The sequence below is a fragment of the Lampetra fluviatilis genome, chromosome 20, assembly GCF_964198595.1.
Source record: "Lampetra fluviatilis chromosome 20, kcLamFluv1.1, whole genome shotgun sequence".
Classification (NCBI taxonomy): domain Eukaryota; kingdom Metazoa; phylum Chordata; class Hyperoartia; order Petromyzontiformes; family Petromyzontidae; genus Lampetra; species Lampetra fluviatilis.
The window spans coordinates 9,922,700-9,934,308 of record NC_136294.1 but is presented as its reverse complement, the minus strand read 5'-3'; the positions used below and the strand labels follow the sequence as shown (position 1 = coordinate 9,934,308).

At 47.1% G+C, this 11,609-nt stretch overlaps 1 protein-coding gene across 1 annotated transcript in view; it reads left to right on the top strand.

Moving 5' to 3' along the window:
* Nucleotides 1-4,255: 4,255 nt before the first annotated feature.
* LOC144937948 (pre-B-cell leukemia transcription factor 1-like) overlaps nucleotides 4,256-11,609 on the top strand; it is a 230,554-nt gene continuing 223,200 nt past the window's right edge. The window contains 1 exon segment of the mRNA XM_078865587.1: nucleotides 4,256-5,256. Coding sequence (XP_078721713.1) covers nucleotides 5,048-5,256 — 209 coding nt within the window. The 5' untranslated portion in view covers nucleotides 4,256-5,047.

Below are 11,609 nucleotides of genomic sequence, written 5' to 3'. Positions count from 1 at the left end.
GTCAATAATCATCAATTGTCCATCATCATCATCATCGTTCTCAACAGGTGTCATCCATCAGCATCATCATTATCAATACTTGCTCATAATCAATAACTGGCAATCGCCATCACAATTTCTTTACAATCAATCACCATCTTTATCAATGAATGGCCATCATCATTGATTGGCATGCGGTCATTGTCGTTGTCATCAGTAACAGCAGCAGCATTAAACGGCAATCATCAGCTAAACGAACTATACGACCACGTGAGAGAAACCACGAGATGAAACAAATATAAAGATCCCCCGTATAGCCTTGACAAGCTGTTGGGGAAAGTGCTGTGAGTGAGCATCTATTTTGTCCGGCATGGCACACGGGGATGTGTGGGTGGTGTGGGTGGGTCAGCACCACGCCCGGCCCACTTTGTCTCCCCCAGTGCTGATGTTTACACACCGCACTAGGTACTCATTTAAGGCTGAGTTCACACACACACGCAAAGTCAGGAGGACAGGGTTTGTCGCGAATGATGTGTCGGTGTTAAGTGATTCGAGCCGTAATCTGCGATGGGCCTTGGGGGTAATTGATTCCGTGGAGGTGACACATTGGCGGCAGAATGCCTTCCACGCCTGTTCTTTGGGTGCTTGGTGTCCATTCACCGACGTCATGTGGATGTGCGTGCAAGGGTCTTGTGTTATATAAGTGTACAGGGATATGTTTACAGTCAGGGACAGTGCAACCCGGAGGTTCCAATTTCGATTTCCCGGTGCGGCAATTGGAACAATTGTTAAGTTTTCTGAAATTCCCACCCGCCACCCAGAAATATAAGTGGGTACACAGACAGTCCGTCGATCGCCGTGTCGCGTGTGGAAGGGGACCCCTCCTTCCATCATTGTGCGCGAGTTAAGCAATTGCAGGTGCTGTGCCTTTAACGTCATCGCACGCGTGGACAATCCGATGTGCACGGTATACATGTGCCTTGTCGTCATCTGGAGTTGGCGGTGTGGGCTCACTTTAGCTCACTTTAACGAAGGCCGAACATCTCTGGTGGCCACCGTGGGCTGGTGTGGAAGTTGAAACGGGCACCGCGTGGGTTACAACAGTAGCAGTTTAACACGTAGTCGTAGGCTTTCGCGACCAATATTATCCATAATAGATGGGGGGGTGGGTAGATCGCGGAAATGTGTCGTTAAACCCGCCACCACGCGACACAGCCAATTAGTAAGGTTTGTCACTTAAACAAAACGTGCCAATTACTTATCGGTTCAGCAAAACCCGGCGTGTTGGAGAATAAAAACCCACGCAAAATTTACAATTCGAGTAACTGTGACGTCCCGCCGGTAATTACAACCAGCCTCATCAGGCGACAGGCAGAATTGTCATTCATTTATATTGAACGCGATCAAACCCCCCCCCCCCACGTCTATTACACTGGTCAACAAAAAAAAAAGTTTTTTTCTGGCCTGGACTTTTGCAGCCGTTTTTGACTAATTTCAGGGTGCTGATTCCAAATCTGATCTCAGATTTGCTCTGTTACATCATTGTTATGCTATCGGCATACCCCATTTTCATTGATTTTACCCGAAATTAACTCTGTCACTTATGATTGCAAGTTGTTGCGAGTCAGTGACTGCTTTAGTGTTAAAGTATGATGTTGTATTTTTAGGATAGTGTGTTTATAATATCATTTTATGTAGATATCAACATTTATTTCATATTTTTCTTCTGCAGTTTTTATTGAAAATGCAATATTTGATATCTCAAAAACCTGATGTGATAGACAAAAACTGATGCCAGATTCGGAATTAGCACCCCAAATTACATTAAAACCGTCGGAAGACCTTATGCCAGAAAAAGTGTTATGCACAACAAAAGGCGTTTAGAGAGAAGAAAGATAGAGGCCACGGGGAAGCGGTTGCCGCCGGAGGGCAACTTGAATCCCCCCCCACCCCTAAACAAATTCCACGAAACGCACGAAGGTGGCCCTTGGCATCCTCACCACTGGTTCGGGAAACACGCGTGCTCTACGGCAGGGGTTTAAACGACAAACATCAGCGACAAACGTCGTCGATGACGACGACGTCAATCGAGTCGACGCGGCGAGCAAAAGCGTTTGTTGACTGCACGTGCTGGCGTGATGCTACGCATTGGGTGAAACTGGTATAAAGGCGCGGCCCTGAAAATGTCTTGCTCATGCCACTGCTGCAGGAAGGACCACCACCACTAGAGAGAGAGACATAGCTCTTGAGAAGATAGAAATCTTCGTGTTTTGGCCTACTCTTCCACACTGTACTGTACAATGTTGGCATTGCGTATGTTTGTTTGAACGGCGAACTCTTTAAAAGAGTCGAGGGGGGAAGAGGCACGTTCGTTTCGCGTCTCGGAATGTGTGGGCGACGATGTTTGGGGGATGCGGCTGCTGTTACCCACGTCACATGGTCACATGTTTTTGGTGGAGCAATGGACAGCGATGTTTAGATCTGCTTGGAATCGGCTATGATTTGTGTCTTTGACGTCCCTGTCGGCCCTGTTGCTGCTGCTGCGTCTTTATAATTCACGTGGAATGTCAATTATGCAGCAGCGTAGTTTGGGTTTTTTTGTTTGCTTGTTTATATATCTGTAAAGAAAACCTACAAAATATGATCCTCCTTGTATTTGTCATCGTCCCGTTCCGTGTGTTCACGCGTAGTTTTAATACAGAGCGCAGTTTTCACACGCATCGTCAACAGTAAGTTTACCGATTCTGCGGTTTTATTGGTGGATATCATGTTCACAGTCACTGCTGGCGAACTCGGATCTGTAAACTACTCGGGGTTATGAGTTGTGACGAACACGCCAGTGTACAGCGTGGCCCAGATGTCACGTGACCCCCATTTAATCACCTAAAACTTAATTTGTTTATTTTAAAAGTATAGTTTATTTAAAACAGAAATTAACGTGCAAAGGAATATAAAATGTTCGGGGTCAATTAATTGGAGGTCACAAGACATCTGCATCACGCAGGAGATGGCACGCGTGAGACTGCATGCACGTGTAGAGCGAGCGTGCTACAAGGCGGTGGTGTCTCAGACAGAATAGCCGAGCAGGGTTATAAAGAAATAAATAAAAATAAACTACAATACTGTATTAGTTTTATTTTATTTAACCAGGTAAGGCCCACTGAGCTATATAGATCTTTTTCAGAAGCGACCTGGCCACAAATGATAGCTCAACGAAGTGGCTTATCATGTGGAAATGGATAGCAGCCAAATGCTCTAAACGCGTGTTTCTGAAAATGGAGGGGAAAAAACCGGAGGACCCGGAGAAAAATCTACGAGACCACTGGGAAGAGGACATGGAAACTCCAAATATACAGCAAGCGTCAGGGTCGGGATCGAACCCACGATATCCTGTATATACCAGGCGAGGCGGTTAACATCTCCTAGCCACCGTGGCGCCCGTGACAATGTGGAGTGGAGTTTGCGTGTTTCCTAACACACGTACACAAAATACTTGAACAAAATAAAAGAGATTGGCCCAACATCCCAAAGGAAATCGTCCTGGAAATGAGTGAATCTTGACGATGCTTTTCATGCACGGTAAAGATATAAATGAGCGTGTTGGCGTTCATTTGGTTATAGGCAGTCCGTATGATTTTAGCTCTTTAACTGAAAATGCACATGAAGTTAAACATGAATAGGAATATTTATAGTTTAATATTGTGCAAGGGTATGGTTTCCACATTTGAAGATTAACTGATAAAGCATATTACCATTGTGGTATACTTATTTTTGAATATATAACAATTTCTAACTAAGCTCATGTTTGAAAATAGACACGTCGAAATGAACATTTATAACGTGTGAACAAATTTAAATCGCTGAAATTTGTGATAACATGGAGTAAGTTTAACATTGTACAATTAGTAGTCAGTAGCTAACGTTTTATTTAGGATTTTACTACAAGTTAAATATTTTTTTTTTTACATTCAACACGTAACCCAGTTTCTCCATTGAAAAATTAGAATACACTGGGGCAAGAAAATGCCACGGAATGTGCAATGGCCTACACAAAGCGAAATCCACAACACAGCCCCGAACTGGCACACACAAAAAAAAACACACGGAGCGAATGTGGACGGGCTTTTCGCTTGGCTATATAAAGGACACCATTCAATCAATGCGCGTCTCCGTCCAATCACACGGGGCGGCAGGCGGAGCTAGCGATGTGCAAGCCACGTGCCATTGGCTTGTGAGCCCCGGCTTGGTTTGATGATGGGTTGTACTGGGAGTAAGGCAGAGAGAACAGAGGGGGGACACAGCGAAGAGAAGCAGTGTGGTTGGTGGTGGTTAGTAGTGCTGCTGATGGTGGGTTGCAAATACTACCTCGGTCAAGTTTGCTGAGCTAAGCGCCCGCCCGCCTTTATATCCCTTGAACACTGGGGGGAGTTTGGGCTTGGAAGAACGACGAAGAGGGGGGGAGCAGGCGACGGTGCTGGTGGGGAGGAGGGGAGGATAAGGGGGGAGTGAAATAAGAGAGAGAGAGAAAAAAATCCACCCGTGCTGACACTCGGCGCGACGCAGCGTGGGCGCACAGAGCACGCGGAGCGGTGGTCGACAGAGGCGGGCGACGTAGACGGACAGCGCGCATCCACGTCCCGTAGCGTTTCAAGTCGGCGCTGTGTTCCTACGCCGGGGGGGGGGGGCTTTTTAACAATCGACTGTCGGGCGGAGAAGCTTCTTTGTGCTCCTACCAAAGACAGGTTTCTTCACATCACCAGCTGTATACAGTGCAATCGGGAGAGTGGGAGGGGGAGAGACTGTGTGCGTGTATCTGTCGGATAACCTCCAACAGCGCACGGCAGCCGTAGCCCCAAAGAGACGAGCGGGGGGAACCCTTTTACTCTTAATTTGCTACAAAGCTCTCGCAAGAAGCAAGCAAGCAAGCGGCAAGCAAGCGGCAAAGCGAGCCCAGTCCGTCACTCCCGACTCCGCAGCGCGGCACACGCGGGCACGAGGGGGCCGATCTCGCTCCACTTGCATTCGTCCAGGTCGCGGTTTTTAAAAAAAAATCATTGCGGGGTTCCAAATGATGGACGAGCAAGGTCGACTCTTGCAGAGCCACATCGGCGTGGGCATGGGCGCCTTGTCGGGCGCCGTGGGCATGGGTCATCCGCACATGGGACCTCCGGATGGGGTGGACGGTGGAGGATCCGGAGGCGGTAAACAGGACATCGGCGACATCCTGCAACAGATCATGACCATCACGGACCAGAGCTTAGACGAAGCCCAAGCCAGGTGAGATGCTCTAGCTTGAAATAAGAGCTGTAACAGTTGTTGTGTGGTTAACTGCGTACACACACACATATGTATGGATGTGGTATTAACGTATAAGAGTGTGTGTGTGTACATGCGCGCGTGTGTGGTTAAATGTTGAGTCAGTCAAAAGTGTCTCTCAACTCCGTTGGCAACCCTGAGCCAGCGGGTGGAAATTTCACGTTCCCTTGTTGTGTCTTCCATGGGTCAACCACCGTTGGCTTTCCACAAGGTGGTGCTCGATTTATCAACCCCGGAGCGATGATGATGATGGGCTGAGTCGACCCGCGCGACCGAGGTTTGAACTCCCAGCCTTCCTTCCGATCGAGTGGCGCACTCAGAACCCATGAACTCTACCTGTATGTGCAGTCTCATTGTCCAGTTTTTTTCTATCGAAAGTGGTCGTCGTGTGGATAGACCGGGGCCCGTCATGGGAATGTGGAATTTACACAACTGGATCAGGTGCCCGCCACCTGATGAGACCCGTTTTGTTGCTAGTTTTTGGAAAACGCGGATTTTAAACACAACACGCTACTTTAAGCAAATTACTCTTGAGAAGTGTGCGTTTAAAGTATAATAATTGGACAATCCCGTGCAAGGAAGTCTTAAGACTCAATGAGGCTTTACTCGGTAAAGTATTACTCTCATAATGTGTGTATATATACATACACACACGTGTATGTATGTGTATATATGTGCGTATGTAAAGCCTATCTGGTGACGAAACTAATGCCGTCCCCGTGTTTTAAATTGCGTAAATTGTTTGGGTGCGCGGTGTGACGACTTCGCGTGCACACGCGCGTGGGGCCATCGGTGGTCGTGTCTTCTTGCCATGCGGGGGGAGCGGTGGCGCTGCGGTTAGCGCGCTACGCTGCGCTACGAACCCGCAGTCCCGAGGTTGATTCCCGCTCACGGCCAATCCCCAGGTGAAGATGATCTGAACCGATTCCGAAGTCAACTCCGCGTTAAACGAGTGACCCGGTGCGGTGTGTAGTGAACATCGCCACCGGGGAGACAAAGGCGGTCGGGCGTGGGTCTGGCCACGCCACCCCTTCGTGTGCCACAGTGCCAGTGGACTTAGTCGGTGCTGCTGCTCGCTAACGGCACTTTCCCCAACAGTCTGTTAAGGCTACACGGGGAGATCTTTGTCTTGCCATACACCCTATGTGTATACAATAACCCAATGTGTTATTGTATAACATCAATTGCTTAGGTGAAAAAAAAATGTCTCGTATTTTATTGAACGCTTATATAGTGCACGTAACAGTGTCATATTATTTGAATATAAAATTAAATCTATTTATTTGACACTTTAAATCATCGCATGCAGTCGCACACGATAATACGCCCAGCCGTGTTATTACGCGATATTATTGTGCTGATACGATGCATAATGTTGTATCGCTGACGCTCATTGACCAAGTGTGGTGAAGTATGGTCAAACAACCCCACGTGACCCCACGTGACCCCACACTCCGTGGGGGAAGCCTTCATCTAGCAGCGGCATTCACAAAGAGCTGCAAATATTATTGTTGTTGTTATCATTATTATCCGTAGCAGTGTAATTGCAGCGCATAAACATTTATTATTTGTCTATTATAAATAAGATAAAACATTACCAAAGCATCCTCCTATAACGTACACAAAAAGGCAAAGATCACCCGTGTAGCCTTAATAGACTTGGGGCAAGTGCTGTTAGCGAGCACCCTACCGAAGGCCGGCACGGCACACGAGAGGAGGTGGGGGTGGACCAAGCACCGCGCCCGGCCGCCTTTGTCTCCCCAGTGGCGATGTTGACACATCGCACCGGGTACTGAATTCGAGGCCGAGTCGACCTAGAGGGGAAGCCCGTAACCACACCACGCTGTACAACATACCGAGGTGTGTAGATGTCTCGTCTCGACCTGGTACTTGTACATTAAACGTGTGTGTGTTGGTGGTGGTGGTGTATTTGTGCAAAGGCGGTCGGGCGTGATGCTGGCCACCCACCCCCCTCGTGTACCCGTTCCGGCCTTCATAGGTGCTCGCTAACAGCACTTGCCCCTATAGTTTGGTAAGGCTACACGGGTAATCTTTGTATTTGTGTGCGCGTGGTATGCGATGCTCGCTACGAGCACGTGCCACCTTACGGTCTATTAAGGGGGGGGGGGGTGGGGAAATCTGTTGTCTTTGTGGCACACGGCAAGAGTTGAACCAGCAATGTTCGAGGGACAACATTCGTAACAATGGCACGTTGTGTGTATATATATACAAAGACAAAGATCTCCCGTATAGCCTTGACAGACTGTAGGGGCAAGTGCTGTTAGCGAGCACCTATGAAGGCCGGAACCGCCAGTACCACGCCCGACCGCCTTTGTTTCCCCAGTGGCGATGTTTACACCCCGAACCAGGTACTCTTTTGAGGCTGAGTCGACCTAGGGGAAGCCCAGGACCGCTTCAGTTAATCGTCACCGGTGTTGGCCGTGGACGCCAATCGAACCCGGGTCGCCAATCGAACCAGCGTGGCCGGGTTCGATTGCGCGCTAACCGCTGCACCACCGCTCCCCACTCTACCTACACACACACAGGTGGAGCCCGTGAAGAGTTAGGCCGTGCTAAGTTCATGGAAACTCGGGGGTGCTCTCACCTCTGGCAGTGTAGCAGCAAGAGACTGGGGGGGGGGGGGGGCTGTATTGACGATGAGCGCGAGACGACGTCCCTCGTCTGGAGGGGTCTCGTCAACTTCGTACAGAAGTTGTGCAAAGTCGTCGTTTTGCTCAGCTCACGATGTTTGGGAGATGTTGGATTTGGCTGTACATTGTGCGAGTTGCTTGTGCAATAGCGTACATGTGTGTGTATATATATACATAATTGTGTGTGTGTTTTAGTTTGTACACCTGGTATTGTAACAATGCACACGTGTGTTTGTATATACAGTACACTCAACATTTCCGCGTAGTGTGTATACCATGCACATAATTCTATTTGTGTGCATATACAGGCCACAGCATAACGTATGGTTTGTGTTATCGGCTTATTGTGTGTGTATGGGGGTGGGTGGGGGAAATTCCATAGTAACAGAATTGCACAATATTAACAACGGAATTACACAATTATAAAACAATGGAATTACACAATATTAACAATGGAATTACACAATATTAACAATGGAATTACACAATATTAACAATGGAATTACACAATATTAACAATGGAATTATACAATATTAACACTGGAAATACACAATATTAACAATGGAATTACACAATATTAACAACGGAATTATACAATATTAACACTGGAAATTCACAATATTAACAATTGAATTACACAATTATAAAACTATGGAATTACACAATATTTACAACGGAATTACACAATTTAAAAACAATGGAATTAAACAATCTTAACAACGGAATTACACAATATTGACAATGCGGGCGCAAACAATAGCCGCGGCACCGACTTCCATTGTCGTGACGTTCAACAAAACGACGCGAGCCCAAATGATAATTCCTGTGAACTTCTGTGATTTGGTAAAGGGACCGCTCCCGTGCTGTGATTCCGTACACCCTGGAGCTCTTTCTCAACGCATACACACCACGTAGCTATACAGTACTCCAGATCTAATAATGTGTTTTGTAAATTCACGAATGTGTTCACGCGTGCCTTATGTGTGTCTGCAGATAATATCGCACGGGATATTCTTATCCGTGTACTCGTGACGTTTTGTAAATGCAGCGTATTGCAATACAATGCTGGCACATTGCAATATTGACTTGGCGTTCATTATTACGAGTTGCTAACCCAGTCGTCGTTCACACAGTCCTTGCTTCTTAGTAGAATGACAAAATCGGTATCCCAAACCCAAATTGTTGTGTGCTTGTGCATACGCTCATAAACATGGCCCATATGGCGCTGTATTGGCAGCGTACCGTGCGAAAAAAGTTCAACACACGCAGGGCAGACAACGTTGGTTCATCGTGGCAATTGAACTTCGCCTGCCCAAGTACGTGTACGTTAGTGTATGCCCAGCGCGCCGATCGATATACATCTGTGTGTGCACAACACTCGCCTGCGTACCGGGCGTGCGTAATTTTGTGCTATGTCACTTTACGCACCGCAGTTGATCTAAGCGGGGTTAGTCACCAAGTGGATAAGGCTCGACCCGCGGGGGGGGGGGGGAGTTCGTAGTAGCGTGCACGTCAAGTAAACCGGGGTGGGTGGGGTGGCATCGTTTACGCGAACTCGTGATAAGTTTCTATTGTGTAATTGACTCATTAAGATGCACGTGAGATTAATAATTCACAAACGCCACGAAAACTAGACACAAGTAAATGGCGAGGCGCGCGCTCACACGCACGCACAGCATGGTGATCATTTAAATTCTGCTAAAACACCCAATACTCATCTCTCGCGCGCCTACGTGAAATGGAGTGGAGTAGTGGCGCAGTGGTTAGCGCGCTACGCTATGAACCCAATCAACGCGAGTTCGAGTCTCAGTCCTAGAAAACATCAGTGACGAGGGATATCTGAACGCGCGCTCCCCCTTCACAGATCCGCATTGACCAGTGTGGTGAAGTATGGTAAAAACCCCGTGGCAAGACTAATACGGTGCTAGGGGAGGTATTCATCCGGTAATGGATTAACAAAGAGCTGCATAGTGATGTACAGTTGTATCTATGTACTTCTTAAAACGAGTGCATTTACAATGCTTACAATGTCTTGCGGCCTTTAATTTAATTTGTAAAGATATAGTTTAAAAGAAGACTTGACCGCACATATTTCTCGGAGGCGATCTCCGCGTGACAATGTTACGGTCAAGTTAGAGTGATGCATTAATAATCATGGCAACATTTAGGCGCAGTCGAAGCCGCGTCTCTTACCGAGATTAAGGCCAGATATGACATGTTGCGTCCAGGCTCACAAAGGTCAAGCGCATTACATTGGCGGTGACATGGCTGCGCATTGCAGTTCGAGGACGAACGGCCGTCCTAGTTAATACTGCGGTTTATATTCCTGGTTAATATCCCGTGACGTTATTTGAAAGAAAAAAAAAACTCGGATCCGAATATCAGAATCCGAATATTTATTTATACTGGAGGAATCCGATGAGACGTAAAGCTCTTTTTCACAGATGTCCAGTCGGGTCGCAGGCCCGGTTGGTCACGCGTGCGGGCGACGGTCGCCGTCGAAAAAGTGTCCGAATGTTGACAATTACTCGCAAATTACCCGATTTGGTGAAGCCACGTGAAGCAATATCGCCCCACGCTGACTGCGCAACTATTGCAGACCACGTCCCGCGAAACGCAGCGCCTTCGTGAATGCGTCGCGCTGTTAGAATGGCGCGAATACTACATGACCCTCGGATTTAAATTTGGTGATGCATTAGATCATTGTTCAAAGGGTAACGGATTTCGGGAAAACAAGTATAATGGTCGATATTTTGGGCAATGGCTCTTTTTTTTTAGCGCACAAACAATTGCCCAAAATGTCCACTATTATATATTTTTTCCCTATTAAGGCCACCGTGTTATTGACGAGTGTATTGAATTTCTATTCTCGTTAATTGCGCTTGTGCACCAATGCAGCAAACCATTTGTAAGCGTTCAGCACAAGGCTTGAAGCAATATTAAAGAATATGGGTGTACACAATCAATTTAGAAGCTCTATATTCTTTGGGTGGGGGAGGGCAAGGTAATGTAGCTTTTCAGATGTTTCTAGTTCTAAGCAATAGGGCTCACGGCTGTATCTGTGCGCGATTGATTATTTCTAACACTTCGAGAACATCATTAGAATTCGCATCAATCGTTCAGCCATGATGTATATGTTGGTGCGCACCGGATGACATACAGCAATCTCGTAAATATAATCACATCGCTTCCGTGGTACAAGCGATGTGTGGAGGCAAGGGTTGGTGGATCACGAAGAGATTCGTGAATCTCGCAGCCGAGCTGCGATGTGGCCGACGCTAATGGTCTGAGAGCCAAGTGGGTTGGTGAAAGCGTCTGTGTGGAACCTTGAGTGTTATCTCCTCCATATTCTGGGTGAGTTTCCTCCTCGTCGTGAGCATCCCTCCCAAAGGGAGCCAAACAACTAATGATAAAAAAATATATATATTTGGCCAAATATCGCCCCTGAAAACAATTATTGAGACTCGACTAAAGTTATAGGATAAATAACATTAATATTATTATTTTTTGTGACATAAACGAAAGTTGGAGATCTACGTATTGACTGTTCGGGAAAGTGAAATAATCTTGGGGCAGGACGTCACGAAGAGAGCATGTTGACCGCTGGTCGGTCGAGGCCAGCGACGGAGTGGCAGTCAATAGGGGCAAAAGCCCGAAAGAGC